General features: G+C 46.6%; 1 protein-coding gene across 1 annotated transcript in view; it reads left to right on the top strand.

Annotated features, from left to right (window-relative positions):
• CFAP77 (cilia and flagella associated protein 77) overlaps positions 1-16,079 on the top strand; it is a 61,448-nt gene that overhangs the window by 42,034 nt on the left and 3,335 nt on the right. The window contains exons 4-5 of the mRNA XM_064468558.1: positions 8,360-8,462; positions 9,856-9,951. Coding sequence (XP_064324628.1) covers positions 8,360-8,462; positions 9,856-9,951 — 199 coding nt within the window. The remainder of the gene's footprint in view (positions 1-8,359; positions 8,463-9,855; positions 9,952-16,079) is intronic.

Here is a 16,079-nt window from a genome sequence, read left to right as displayed (position 1 = left end):
ACTGGTCTTAATCCTTTGGCAGCTGCTTTCACCATGTTCCTGCAGCAGACTCACCTCTCTAAAGCATTTGGTCACTGCAATCTCTCTTCTTCAAGTTGTTACAATTGGCCAAGGGCACCAGTTATCCAGTGCCTTCTCTTTTTCTTGTGTCATTTGCAATTGTCCTAATGCTCTATTGACAATTGTCTCACTGGCCTTTAGCAGCTCAGCTGTTACCTTGGCTATCCCTGCAGCTTCCTGTATTAACTGACTGCTCTCTCCTTAGTTTTCACCTTCCCCCAAGAAGGGAGGTTTCAATATTCATGCTTCTGCTTTGCAAGTGGCCTTTCCACCCAAAGTGTCCATGATGTTTGCACACAGCCAGAACAAAGCTTAGAAAGCTGCCCAAAAGGTACTTCGATATTTCCAGCATGTCTTTGGCACAGAAAGTGCAGTGGTAAATTCATTTTTGAGACACTCGAAGAACATTTCAGGTCATTAATATATGGCCCTGGGGGGAAAAAAAGCTAGTCTAGCTGTAAACCAGCTGCAAAGATATGTCAAGAAACAAGACTGAAGAACAGAGGTTGTTCCTGGAAAGAACCCACCAGGAAAAGCTGGACAGGCAAGAAAGAGGAATATTATAGCAAGCCCACATCTGATCCACGATCACTGGAAGCCAAACAAATAGAGAGAGTGTAAAGCCACACAAAAATCCAAAAGACTGGGGCAAACAAAAATTTTAGAATATTTGAGTACTGACAAAACAAATTATAAAAACCTAACATAGTGACTGGAACCACTGTCAGGCTGAAGGCACCAGGGAAATACAACCAAGTTAAAGAAATGTAGGACTCTCATCAGCTCAGATAATTGCATATTCTAACCAGCTCCACAGCGAAAGGCACTTTGTGTCTCTGCCACCATTCTCACATTGCTAAGATAAGAGTTTCTATTTCAAGAATCGTTTTCTTCTACTGGAGACATTCCAGGCTGGGTACGTGCTCGCACCGCTGTGTGCACGTTTGCTACCGCAGAGCTCCCAGCCGCATCTGCCTGGATCGTGCTGCCTTGTGCCCAGGTGGCTGCAGCATCTGGTTGGGCAGAAAGACCTGTTACCCCCTTTAAAACAAACAAACAAAAGAAATCCTAAGTGCACCATGAAGATACCCATTCTCCTTCAGTGTCATTATTTACTGCAGTTGTAAGAGTTTCTGACTACTTCAGGCTCCCGGATTAAGAGAAAATAAACAGCCCAGTCATGGTTTGGCATAAGGTTCAGGCCCTGCACGTCAGCCACAGAGCTGGGAAAAAAAGATCTAAAGAATAGAGATTTAGATCCCTTATTACCAGTTGCATTACACTGAATAGGAAAGTAATTTACTCTCTCACAGGCTGGCTGTTGTCCGTGGGTTTATCTCCATTGATCACAGCTGGCTGAAAAATTTCTACCAAAACTTTTACCATCTAAAACGGCTTCTTGCCACAAGTGGACTTTTTCCCTTGCAAACTCCTGCTTTTGCAGTCTGCACAGTGAAAACCTGGGTCAGGGGATATAACCCCAGAATCCTTTTTGTGAAAGCAAAGGTTTTCAGCCCTCATTGACATCTTTCCCTTTCAAACAAAGTAGTGTTCCCACCCAGCCAGAGAGATTCCAGCATGGGATGGAGGTCAAGGGGAAGACCTTGCTCTTTGATTTGTTTTGCTCAGCATTGTAGGGGGTTTTTTCTTTTTTTTTTTACTCATCAGGACATTTTGCATTCGTTGATGGCTGCAGGCTGAGCACTGTTCACTCTCAGCCATGGATTGAGACCTCCAGGCAGAATAGCTCTGCCCCATAATCACATCCTACCCGAGTTTCTCAGAGGGTAATGGCAGATTTCCAGTCATTAGACAAATGTGTTGAAGACAAATCTAAATTATCTTCAATTAAGTCAGCCAAAGGGTATCTCCAGCCCAAGAATTGATGCTAATGCACAAATTCCAGCTTGTGAAGCCAGTATGTAATGGGTAAGAGCTGGCTCGGTATCTTCACTGCAAGACACGTGTTTCCATGTGTGCGTTTAGGACTGTTCCAAGTATACATCTCACTCTGGGCCTGGGAGGGAACAGTAAAGCAAATTGGTGCTCTTGTAACCGTGTGTACTCCTAAGTACAGCTATGAGCATCTGATAAATCTTTTAAAGTGCATGTTTACAATGGATTTTATTCTTTTTACTGTTCTATACATACGAGCCCTCTGAGCAAAATAACAGATCCTCTGACACTTACAAGAAGCCGCTGCCTCATTGGCTGCCCACAGTGAAATAATTTATATTGTTATTTCCTCGTCCAAATTACAAGGATTGTAAAGAAACTTCAGAAATTCAGAGTAATCAGTGCTTCGACAGCCCAGATCCTGCAGCTGCCACACGGGTGAAAGACCCACTATTTCAACTGACAGTTTTGCCGGCCCAAAGACTGCAAAAAAAAATTGGTCCCTGAGTGTTTTCTACCAATTTTTCTCTTATTATTTTCTTCAGTGGTTAATGGAAAGTGAGGACAAGTGGAGATCATTTAAAAATGATCTTTCAGGCCTCTTCGTGGGTTTATTGCCAGGACCTATTTAGACGACCATAAAGCTGTAAGGGGCCTATAACTTTACCACGCAGTCCACAAGCTTCTTAGGAAAATGAAGAGCCTTTACATTCACACCCTGCTTGTTTTGCCATCTCTCCCTCTCCTTACAAACACGTGTGTAGGGACTGCCGGAGCCGCTAATTGAATTCACTCTTGTGAAAGCGTTAACAAATTGTAAGTGACCTTTTATACAAATTTCAAAGTCAAGAATTCACCACTAACTGCACATCCCTCTTCTGCCATTCACTGTTATGCAAAACCCACAAACAATTAAAAGAAATAACGAAGAGCCCAGCGGCCCTCTTTCCTAATTAGCTGCAGGAGGCAATGCTTGGGAGTGTGGCTAAGTGCTTCAATTACCTCGGCCCTCCTCGCTGCCCTTGTTAGAAGAGACAGGTCCACTGGCCAAAGGGGAACAATTAAGGCAAGGCAGAGCCAGGCAGTTTGCAGGGGGATGCCGGGGCCGTGCCGGCTCTCACACAAGGGCCAGAGCTGTAATCATGCCCCAGATTCCTGCTGGGCTACACAGAGACAAATTAATGGTAGATAGATTGCTAGCTCCAGCCCATCAGTAACAAGGGAAGAAGGGAGACAATACAGCAGTACAAGGGAGCTGTAATCAGAGTTTTCCTGTGCTATCAGCCCCCTTTCAGGGCAGAGGGACCTGAGTGTTAATGCCTTATTGCTGCCTGCATTGGCGATACCCCAAGGCCCCGAGTGGAATCACAGACCCCAGCTTGTGCTTTATTTGCTGAAGGTAATCTGCGCTGGCTGCACCGAGGAGCCCCGCACTCCAGAGACGCTGGAGACCAAGCTGGTTCCCAATAAGAAGCCAACCTGAGGTGGTGGGAGCTGGTTGGCTGTCCCGGCCACAAGCCAGGGGAAGATCAGTATACGGACACCAATACCACAGGACAAATCCTTGCCATCATGAAGTACACAAGGAATACAAAGGTGATGCCCCCTGCAGCTGTCTCCCCTGTGGGCTGAAGACCCCAAAGACAGATCCTGGCTGTGCAGCAAAAGCAGATCACTGCAGATGGAAGGACACCAGCAAGAACTTGTTTGGACTTGATGATCTCAAACGTCTTTTCCAACCTGAGTGATTCTATGGCCTCATTAACCTTTCAAGAAAGTTTTAAAGTTTCAGGATAGGCAGTGGTGTTGCAACAGTTTTAATATCACAACTGTAAAAATTCAATTATATGATCTGTTGCATACACACCCATGTGGGGCCAGATCCTGCTGCCACTAAGCTACCATTGAAATTAAAGCTGTGTTTCCAGCACAGCCCAAACAGATGCAGGGCTGCCGGGCGGCCAATGCCCCTGCACATGTCCTCTGCTCCCTCGCTCTGCTCCCCGCCGGAGCCCGTCCTGACCAGCATTGGAAGAGTGCTGCGGGAGCTGTCTGTGCTGGCTGGAGAGCTACCCAGAAAATCCAAGGGCTGAAGTTTGCGCTGAAATATTTACAAACCCCTATGCTTTTGAATAATACAAGAAAACGACAATCACAAGTCAAGTTTTTACCCTTTTACAATGCAACTTACCAATCAAATTGATTGCACCTTTTAAGCTGGTATAAACCCCCTTCCTGAGAAAAGCCCTTTGTATCCATTTTTGCCAAATATCTTTTTTTCAGCTGTTAAATAAACCTTTGAAAATAAGTTTGAAGGGAGACTGACAACCTTGAAACCTCAAGAGCAGCATGGCATTGACGGGTGCCGCGCCCTGAGCCGAGTATTATAGATAGATTTTAATTTCATTTTGACAAAATAGCTGTCTCCAGTGGAAGAAGCTTCAAGAGCTAAATGAGGATCCATCTTGAGCTGAATCACGTTGAACAGACCTCGGCACTGTCATTGATTTTCTGGGAAGAAAAAAAACGCCTCTGGCTACTAAACCAAATTAGTAGTCACTGATGACCAATTATTTTGCCCCACTGTGAACGGAGAGGCGTACTAAAATTCCAGTTTGTCAGACCCAAGGCTCTCTTCTCAAACACCTTTCAACATGCGTGTACCAAAAGTCCCTCAGATGGTTCTGACGCCTTCCTGTTTTCGGCAACTTCTCCTTCTCCAAAGTTTTAATGAGCTGCTGCTCTGAGGATGGCCTGCCAGAAAGGGAGCCCTTCCCAGCTCAGCGGAGCACTATTTGGCATGGCACAAATCACAGCTGTCAGAATTTATACACACATACACAAAAAAGTGTCAGCCTAATGTTTGCAAATTATAATTACCATTTCTCTTGCATGTCCCTGGTGCCTTCATTTTAGATAAATCCCAGCTCTGAGGTATCAGCTGCAAAGCACTGAGGCCTCATATTGAATAGAATAGATTTAACTAGTTTGTAGCTCATTTAAGGCCTACACTGTTTTATTTTAATATTGTTAATACTTTATTATACTTTTTAACATTGTTTTCAGAGTAAAATAGCCTATTAGGAGGCTGCAGCTTCTTTTCCAGGAGATTTCTGGCAGGCTAGCATACCACATTGTATAACCAAGCTAGCAGGCGCTTGTCATTTCAGTTGAAAATAGGTCTGTACCCTGACTCTTGAAAGTAAATTAGAGAGAGAGTCTATTAAAGAGACAGGAACTGTTTCAGGGATAATAGTTTTGAAAATGTGCATAGATAAATTTTAAAATATTTAGGAAATGTCAACATTAGAAGTGGCTCCAACTATTTGACTATAAAAGGAAGCAGCTGATTATTTTTTTCCACAATTATAAATAATTTGTTACATCCTATCAGAACTTCTTTGCCTTTCCTTTCTGTGGCAGGGTGCTTGTGCCAAAACAAGATCATCTGAGTTACTCTGAACAAGATGGGTTTTAATCCACAGTAAGCGTTTTCAGCGGATGCTTCCTCTGCTCTGCCCACAGCATCTGCAGATAACAGCAACGTCCTCCCAGTTCAGAGGATTGACATCTGGGCAGGGTGACAAAAGGAAACAGAACACACAAGCCGTTCATTCCTGTCCTTAAGTAACACTAAGGCAAGAGGACGTTTTCCCAAAGGCTAGCTGCAAATGAGAAAAACTGTCACAGTGCCAAGTGGCCCCGATATCAGGGCCAAAATTCCCCATCCGCTTCAATGAGATCAGCATTTGACCTACAAAGTAAAAGCTGCCTTACCGAAATTCCTCTGGTAACCTCAGTCATAGAAGCGTGTTACCTGATATCCCCCGCTCTTCCCCACTTTTGCAGTATTTCTCTCAAAGGAGGCAAGAAAAGCCAGATGAAGCCTCACATCCCACAGCCCCACCAGAGCTTACACATATAACTAAGCACACAAGTCATTCCCACCGATTCCAAAGAGGCAGTTCATGCGTGCATTATTCCAGGCATGATTCTATACTTTGCTGGATCAGGACTTAAATGCGATTAATCACACGGCAGGGAAGGAACTCTGAAGAGCATCAACCCAAATGTGTCCTTTCAAGCATTTACTTACAAGCCAGCTGTGGACTAATCAGTCATCAACTGGCTGGTCCACTGGAGATGGTAAAAGTCACCTCCATAGAGAGGGGAGAACACATTCAGCTGCCACAAAACTCAATAATCAAACACTACGCACAAAGGCTCAATGTTTTCCCCGAGTCCCTCCCTGCTATTCCTGCACACCAGGACAGTTCCTGCCTTGGAAAGCAAAGGGACAGGCCAAGGAAAACAGCCCACATGCAAAGCTCACCATGCGCTTGTGCCAGGACTACCAAAATTTACACCATGCGATGAGACTGGAGACCCACCCAGACAAAGGACACTCGACCACAGGTTTGCCACATTTTTATCCTTTGTAAATATTTTGCCCAGCTCTGATCGGTGTGAAATGCCAAACTGGAAGGGAAGGAGCAGGGAGAAGAGGGGAAGACAAAGGGTAAATGTCGGTGTCCCCTTTGGCACAGGGTGTCTCCAGATAACAGTCTGGAGCAGCACAGCTGATTTGTAAGCAAAGCCTTGAAAAGCCCTGCAGCATGTGATCTATGAAACAGGAGGTCTGCAGAAGGATATCTCCTCTGATATGAATACCCCCTTGGGATGTATATTGCTGGATCGCACATCTAGTATCATTAGAAAACACGACCATAGATTAGGCTGTTTTGAAGCATGTGGTGTGCAATAATTAAGTAATAAAAGTCACCACAGGGGTGAAGGAACAAGAAACAGAAGAGTTACTATTTGCATATGCGCTGCTCACACCCTCCATGATCAAAGATCCTCCAGACTGCTAAAAGCTGGCTGCTACCAATTTTGGACTCACTCCTGCTAAAAGCCACGAAGCACCATCTCACTTCAAGGTGCACAACCTCTCTCTGCAGACAGCCACCTCCTGGTGGAGCTGGTGGACCAGAGGCAGCCCAGCAGTTAGCCCAAGTCCCCGGTGTCTTGCAGTTGGTTCAGACAGGCAGGGAAGGCACTCTCTTTCTGTTATGGGAGCTGCAGCTGAAGGCACTGCAGGATACAGGTGGGCGCAGAGCTGGGGCTGATGCCTCCCCACTGTCAGGGGTTGCTGCAGAGATGAGAAAGGTGTCCCCCCACCAGCAACGTGTGCAAAGACAAGGACCAATAAAACTTAAGCTCAAGGTCCTCCATCACCTTCAAGTGTTTGCTTCTTGGGGGAAAAGAATAGCAGCACGACTACAGAAATAAGCGATACACTGTCCTCGAGGCAAGAACCCTGCTGCTGCCACTGCCAGTTCTGCCTCCCGGGGTGCCAGATGAAGTTAAAGTATCCTGCCTTGCAAGGAGCAAGGCTCAACAATTTCAGGCTACAGCTCTGCCACAAGCTGGTCAGGTTAATACCAGCTCAGAACAGCTGAACAGGACACTGGCCAACAAGCAACTGCATTTCATTTTTACTGTTTTCCTAGAATCATGGTCATCTGCAGCTCCTCTGTGCTGCTGTCCCCTCCTGGCCAGGGGGCTCCCTGGTACCCCCTTTCAAGGGGCAAATACATATGGTCTGTGCAGCTGAGGCACTAGACTGGGGCTCAGCAGTTCAGCTCCCCTTTCTGCTGCAGACACCTGACCATCTGCATTAAGTCCATTTTTATCACGATTCAGACTGCTTAGGACAGCACTTACTCCTCTCACCCAACCCACCACTGCAGCTGTTTGCAGCTTTTTGGTATACCACAGTATTTTAAGAGCAAAAGCAATGTTATTTTAGAAAAACACACTTTGCACCCAGTGGTTCTTCCCAGGCAGCTGCCACGGCTGTGTCAGGCTAGAGGGCACCCAGCAGGTCTACCTTCAGCTGGTCAGAGCCAGAGATGCTCCTCTGAGCTGCAGGGTGGCAATGCAAAGGCCCAGCACTCTGCTTCTGGATGTTGACCTCCTCAGCACTTTCATTAGCCACCATCAGGTACCAGCTGGGAAATGCCCTTCTGGAGCCATAGCAGGGCCTGAGGTTGAGCCGCAGTCTGTGGTGCTCTGCAGTCCTTCCAGCACACCGGGGCTTGAACAGAGGTGGTGGTATGGGCCCTACATGCAGAGGTATAAGTTGTGCCCATTCTGAGGAATGCCCTAGCACAGCCCTGCTGCAGGTGATCCAAAGCATGTGCAGGCTGTGGTGCACAGCCTGCACAACCACGTTCATTTGCAGTTATTCTCCAGGAAGAGAAAGCCTTTCCCAGTGTGAGGGTTTATTCATGTTCTCACCAGTCACATTTTCCAGGAGCAGAGATGGGCATTGGCATGGGAAGGTAAAGGGAGGCATTAACCTTGGAGATTATATTGTGGTCTTTTCAATGTTTTCCAGGCCTTGTACTCCCTTTTTTGACCTCCTCCAACACAAATACAAGGAGCTGTGGATGGAGCAGCAGAGAGCGCTGACAGCAGCCCAGCGAGTGGAAAAGAAAAAGGTGATTTTTCCTTCCTGTGCACAGCACTGCTACCAGGCATAACACCCCACTGTCCCACCCCACAATGGAGGTACTTCACCCAGCCATGGAGAGGGGCCTCAGCTAGGAAACCATCCTCCCTGACTACTGGAAAGCTGGTGAAGCCTAACAAAGATCAGCTGCTTCCCAGCCAAGATGAGCTGGCTCCAGCCAGAGCATGTCCTGTGGGCTGATGCTGCGGGAGGGAACACTAGATGTGCAAATTGCAATGGGTGTGCATGAAAGTATTCTAGAGACAAAAGGAAAGTTGTGGGTTTTTTTTAAAAAGTATTTTTGTATCTGAAGATATACACAAGAGCTGAGCAAGCTCTCCAGGGCAGCAGTGCTTTGGCCAAGGCCTTTCAAGAGGCTTAGGCACCTGTCCCACAGAGCCATCATTAAGCATCTGTCTGCATCAATATGCCTCTAGTCACAGGGTGCCCAGTTGAACTCCTGGTATCAATTAAAACAGGTTCTGCTTCTCTCTGCATCGCCACAGTACTAAAAGGCCCTGCTATAACAGAGAATTAGGTTTCAAATTATCTCTTGTATTTATGTCATCTTCATGCCAGGAGCCCTGCAGATAGTCCTTTGAACAACATCAGCTCTGCTCAGGTTACCTGTGACAGTGGGCAAAACAATGGAGTAGCCAACAAATGTTCAAAGGACCATCACCAGCCCTGATCCTGGCGTGGCGTGGTTCGGTTCATGCCAGCACCCGCAGCAGCTGTTAGAGTGGAACGCTGTGCTGTTAAACATACCAATATTGTAATAACATTTAAAAGCAGCCAATGACTGTTTTATTAGTTAATGGCTCAAAGAAGAGTCGAGCTAATATGGTAATGACCAATTTCAATGGGCTTACTGCCATCACAAACTATGCTTTATAGTTGAAGTGCAAGAATACACTGTTCTTAATTAGCAGTTACTTTATGAATACACAAGCCTAGGATGTTGGAAAGTGCATCCCTACCTTATCTATTAATGACTGATGTTTTAAATCACTACATTCCCTCCATCACATTCCTGAGGCCTGCAGCCACTAATTACAGAGTTAAGCAACACAAACCTACATTCTAGACCACAGAGCAGACAGGTTCCCCAGGGTTTCATGCAGTGGCCAATACATTCACCAGGTACTTGCACTGGCTTGTGCTGGGACTATCAAGCACTGAGCTGCAATCGGTCAGGAGAGCATCACACACCAGACAGCCAGGAAACCCCAGACTGGAAGCCCATATCGGGCACCTGTGATCATCAGTCCAAAGTCACTTTTAGTCCAGCTCATCCCAGTGTCATTACGTTGCATGACACCAACTTGATGTATATAGCCATGCAGCCATTTCAACTCATTCTTGGTTACCTTTGGTTACAGAAAAACAAAGTGTGTGAAACTCGCACCACATTTCTGCGAAAACACCCACTACCTGCAAAGGAGGAGTCCTTCTGGCACCTGCCCCACTTGGAAAAGGTATGGAGCACTTGATTGAACTCAGGGACACCTCCTAACCTTGCCCACATGCCCTAATAACACCCTTAGCACAGTGAAAGTAGACACAAGGCTCTTACCTCAGAGATTCCTGGGACCCAGACCATAAAATTCTCTGGCACTGCATGTATTCAAACATCAGCCCCTTTTGGACTTCAAGGTGGGATCTTTTTTGCAGCCGTAAGCCCTAGAATACAGGCAGCAGTTGCCCAGATAAGGGCTTAATGACTTATTTTCTAACTTATTGTGTGCTTCACCAGATGAGAAGCATCTTTCTGTATCTCCCTGGTAGTAGAGGTGGCCTTTGTTCCCTGCTGGTATCCCTGCAAGTGCCCTGCACAAGCAGGACAGCCAAACCTGCATGTTGGTAGCCTGCCGTTTTATCAGCTCTCACCATAACTAATTCAAACCACACCAGATATTTCAAGAAGCATTTTCACCCCAAGAAATACAGATTTCCAGGAAGCCTGCACTCTTGATACCTCTCTAAACTACCTGATTGACAATATTCACCCTGAGACTGTCAAAGGGTCTAGCCAGGTTACAGATGTGCATGACATGTCCTTTAATTGATCCAAATAAGAGCCAAGGAGAAGATTTCTTGTTCTAGCAATGGGATCTCAACATCTCCCTGAATTCATCTGCTCATCCTGCTGTGCTCTGGGGTACTTGTTTGAATTCGTTAGCTTTGTTTGTGGTGTAAATTACAGGGAAACTTCAAGTGGAAAGCTAGGGGGCATTTTAGGAAGGAAGAGAAAAGAGCTGGGCAAGAGGAATGGAAAGGAGACACCAGAAAGTCTGAAAGCACTGAAACCCTGCAGGGAGTTTACGTGGCCAAAATCATATCTGGCATTGATAGATACTATTGCAAAGAGCCTCTCAGCCCTCCACCCCAGCCCTTGTTCTGATGGGGTTATTTTTTTTGCCATGCTGTTGATTTTTAACCGCAGCTTAAAACAACGAAGAAGCCTTGTGACTTCCTGAAGCTAATTTACTTGTACAAGTTGGAGAGTTTTGACCAAGAAATGTGTTTTGCACCACCTTGATATATTCCTCTTACATCCTGTCTAAGACTGTCCGATTAGCATATGTCAGTAATCATTTATCCCCGCTGCCTGTCAGCACAGAGCTGCTGCTGCGGCTAGTGTCAGGGAAAGAACATGACCGATCGCTGTTAAACAGATTGTGTAAGTCACACGAGATACTGGGGCAAGCCTCCTCTTTAGCACTCCTCTCACCCCAGACCTTTCCATCACTATTCATTTTTCAGCCTGTGTTTTTTCTTCATGCTTTCCCTTTTGTTTCATCCATGACTGTGATTGGGTTCCTCCCCCAGCCATGGCTCTCAAACCTGCAAGTCTTTTCTTCTTCTCTCTGCCTTTTTCCTTCCTCTCCTCTTCCCTTCCTTCCCAGGAGCAGCATCCCTCGGAGGAGGGACAGCTCATTTTGCAGAGCCTCTGCAGATTTTCTTATTCCTCCTTTCTCATTACATTAACGTGGAAGGTTTGCCTTTCCCCAGCTGCAGATCTAACAGGCACAGCCCATGTTCGAACTTGGATCAGGAAATTCATTGCTCAGTTGAGTTTCAGTGCATGGTTTCCTCCATGAAAAAAATAAGTTCTCTTGAACATATACAAACATTTACCCAGTTAAAAGCAGAGAAAGTTGTTGGTGCCCAAAGACACTTGGTAGCCTCCAAACTGTGCTTTAACCATCTCTGTAGAGTTGGGTTCTACATAGGTGGTGGTGGAATGGTCTTGAAAGAAAAACTGGCCTAGCCTTTCAACCAAACCCAGGGACTCCAGGAATCACTCTAGCAATCCATCATTTACAACAGAGAGCGGTGCTTCAAAGACATGAGGGAGCTTGTTCTTGTGTTTCTGTCCTCATGAAACCTTTCTCAGGCTCTTCTGTGGTGGTGGATGACTACTTTATGGCTTTTTTTAAGCCTCAGTGGCCTGGGGAGGCCAGCAGTTAGCACTGACCACTGTAGGCACTTTACCAAAACACTTACTTTAAATGCATATAATGCCCTCATCCTACTGTGCAAAAAGCAACAGGAAAAGCAACGACAAAAATATCACTTTACAGAAAGCTTATTAGCAGACTCCCATCTGCATGTGATTTCAGCCTTCAGTGACACTGCCCTGCTCTGGTCATTACAGAAGATGCTCAGGACCTGGGAAGAACTTCTAGCTCTGGGCAAGAATATACAGAGACGCCATTGCCCTGACCACAGCCCCACTTTAGACTACTTTTCCATGCGACCAAGGCTGGTGCAAGATGCAGGAGTATGTCGTGTCCTCAAGCCACTCATCCTTCTTGTCACTCAATCATTGCCTGTTGTCTGGCACGATGCCTTTCAGTCTAGCCTGCCCTGGGCCTGGGCAGTGATGCAAAACACCCAGCTACCGAGATGCTTGTAACCCAAAGCAGGGGGCAGCAGGAAGATGAGATTTTGTTCCTTTAGACCCATAAAAATCAACATGGAGCATTTTTCTATTCCCATCCTGTCAGCTTAACAGAGAGCTGCAGAAACAGGGTGTGGACGCCACTACTGGCTCTTAAACTGGACTTCCCATTCAGTCCCTGCAAGACTATCGCCTGGGACCATGCTAGAGCTTGCAGAGGATGCGGAAGAGAAGAAAACAAAGGAGCTTTGCTCTCCCTGCTAATTGCCTCAGCTTGCTCCCTGCATTGCCAGGGCTGCATGACATTACATAGTTATTCATTCAGTAAAGTATAGACAAATTGACTATATTTTCATTTGGATTTAGGTTTCAGCCCCACTGCTTTAGAATAATGGCCCACGCTATTAAGCTAACTGGGTGATTTACAGGCTCTCCCATGCCGGGTGATCACTCCTGCTCCATGTCTCGGTCTGGAGGACCAACCTGGCATATGGTCTCCTGGGCCCTCCAGCTCACTGAGACAAACAGGTCGCAGGGAGCCAGTCATGTCCTGACAGGCAGTTCATTAGGGAAAGTTGCTGAATTGAAGTATTTAAACAAAAAACAAACTAAAAAAAACCACCAAGAAAAATGCCACAAAAGAAACCCTAAACAGAAGTTAACTCCTTACTCACCTCAGCAAGATGCTTCTACTCCCCTCATCTTCCTCAGTCACCCCCCAAGGCAAACAGCCTCTGCCTTGCTCTGCCTGCAGTGACATGACTCCTGGGCTCAGGTTTTGCCAGCACGGCTGTGACTGTGCACCAAGACTTCATTTACTTGTAGATGTGGGACTGCATTCCGAGGGATGTACCTCAGGCACCCAGCACGGGCATAAATAAATACTCCTGTCTGCATGTTCATGGGATGTGCCCCATCCCTACGTCACTCAGGATTAGCATCATGCTGGCCCAGGCAGAATGACATCCCTGGTGTCAACCAAACTCTGGAAAGGGTGCAGCTGCCAAAATACAGCAACCCCACAGCCCTGCCTGTGCCAGCCCAGGGTGAGGCTCCACCTACCTCCATCTGAATATTTGATAGTCACAATCTAAACCAGTAACTCAACACTGGCCACTCCACAATATATTTCCAGGACTCTGTCAAGTCAACCCACAAGGATTTTGGTAGTGATACCTCGCGCAGCAGTGATGTAGAACAGAATTCACCCATGTGTCAAAATAGCTCCATGCACCACGTGTCACTGACACACACCAGGGTTTTGCCTTTGCTCATTAGAGAATTCCAACTTGCACAGACATTCAGGGCGGCTTTCCAGGAAGAATAGTCTTGTTTACTTGACCAAACAGGAGGAGGAAAGAAAATGCAGCAACTTTGGACAACACTTTTGTCAACATGTGCTGCCTTCCTGAGCAGATGAAACGAGCTGCACTCGATGCGCGATATGAATAAGCGATAAGCAATTGACGAGCAAGTGTTCGGGTACCTTGGCAAAAGACTTAATTTGCAACCTGGCACAAAATCAAAGGCTCTGTCAACGGCTGAGCGGCTCTCCCGCATATGCCTTGCGTTACCTGGGAAAGCTCTGTCAGGTAAATTTCCACTGAAAGTAATTAGAGGAATCCCCACTGTATAAACTTTGCAGCAAAATTCTGGGCTCCAGAATTTGATTCTCACCAGGGATCCGATATCTGCTCACAGCCTGATCCTTCATCAGAATTAACAGTTGAGGTTTAACACACACACACAAAAATGTTCCACATTTTTTTTTAATGCCTTACCTCTATTTTTGTCTAAAGAGCTGAACTGACAAGCACAGCTCATGTAATCTTGCAACTGTTGTCTTGTCAGAAAAGCCATAGACTCTGCTTAAATAACTGAGGCTTGATATGCACAGCGCGTGGCGGGCTGGCTTTTCAGATATGGCATTTATCCTCCCAGGTGTGAGGACAGCAAAACTTCATGGAGTGTTATAAGACTTGTCTCCTGGACCCTAGATAGTGCTTAAAGAATAAAGCAATGAGTTCAAGAGCTTTCTGTCACCATGGTACCAGATCAAACCTCCCTTCAGCTGGGATTTTGGCTGACCAAAAAAAGATAAACCACCAAAACATTGTTACCTGATGGCTGTTCAGTTGCCCAAGTGACATGAATTGGTGTCAATGCAGGGCTGGGACACAATCCAAAGCAGCACTGCTGGCCTTCAGTGCTGCCCTGCCTACAACAGGCACAATGAAAACAGAAAATACAGCACCCTGCAGGATTCCAAACGGGCAGCAGAGACCCAGCTACCCTGAACGTGATCCCTGCACGTGTCCACTGGGACCACAGCAGAGATGTCACCTCCCGCACCACAGCCGTTCTATGACTAAACGCAGGCTCCAGGCCCCAGCCACCATCACTACACTTTCTTGCAGATTCTGCAGGTTTTCTTATTTTGCCTGATAGCCGAAACTTCCAGCAAAGCAAGTGCTGAAATCACAGCAAAGCATTTCCACGGTCCAGCTTTTCCCAGTATGCATTTGCACATGCCCTGGACACTCAGCCTCTCCACCACACCCTAATGCTGCCCTCTGCCATGCTCAGCCCTTCCTCGTGTCTCCCTCAGAGACAGGTAACCCATCATCCCTCTGCCATTTTCATGGCTTTCCAACATCTCCTGACACAAGATAACACCACCCCTCCCTGTGTAGCCTTACAGGCGGGGCCGTCTCCAGGGCAGGCTCCACCTGCATCCGAGCCCTGGTGTCCAAAGGCAGCACAAGCAACTGTTGGCAAGCAATGTCCGTTGCTGTTAGGGAGATACTCACCTGTGAAAGAACAAATTTGGGGTGCTTGAAGCCTTGTGGCTTGCGGTAGAGTAAAACCACACACACCAGGTTGGGTTACAGGTGAGCACCTACCATTGCTTTCGGTGCTACCTACTGTTTCAGGAAAAAAAAAAAAAAAAGAGTTCCCAAATCTCCATGGGGCATTAAATACAGCCGCTAAAAACTGCTGAGCACTTTTTGCTTCAGACCCAGGAAGGTTTCAAATAAGGATCACTTTGCCCAGACTCCCTTGTCCTGCATTTCCCGACATTGTTGGAATTAGAAAGGTAGGGAGAGAAAAATCAACCTCATTCATTAAACTGGTTAAGAGTGCTACTGCCAGGAAAAGCCACAGTATTTGTAACCCTAATAATCCAACACACACCTCTGAGCGCAGCTCATCTTGGACAGAATAACGTCTGTTTTAAAAATACCTGCCTCTAACTTGTCATGGCATTTGTTGACAACCCTATTGAAAGCCACTCTCAATGCAGCTGTGAAGGATCTTTCAGCACCTCTTTCTCTTTCCTAGACATTTTTTGAAAGGGAGGGGAGAAAAGAAAAAGCCATCAATACAGGGGGAAAAAGGCATCAGCAGCCAACATCAGCTGATGAAGCACCTCACCTGGGCCCCCAGCGCACCGCCTCCAATTAAATCAAAATGGTTTGTTTTTAATGGTCTTTTACACTGACAAGTGGGCTATCATTCCAGGCCTAGAGAGCTGTCAGGGAGCCGAGGCAAATCCTCCGTTGATAATGCCCAATGCTTCCAATTAGGAGCCGAGGCCGCTCCTGGCGCACTAACGATTCCCCAGCCTCCCCCAAGGCCCCTTCGGCGCTGGCTGTTTCGTCTTCCCTCTTCCTCCGCCGCAAATTACTGACACAAAAC

This window comes from Phalacrocorax carbo, chromosome 18 (assembly GCF_963921805.1).
Source record: "Phalacrocorax carbo chromosome 18, bPhaCar2.1, whole genome shotgun sequence".
Taxonomy (NCBI): domain Eukaryota; kingdom Metazoa; phylum Chordata; class Aves; order Suliformes; family Phalacrocoracidae; genus Phalacrocorax; species Phalacrocorax carbo.
This window is presented reverse-complemented; position numbering and strand designations above follow the sequence as displayed.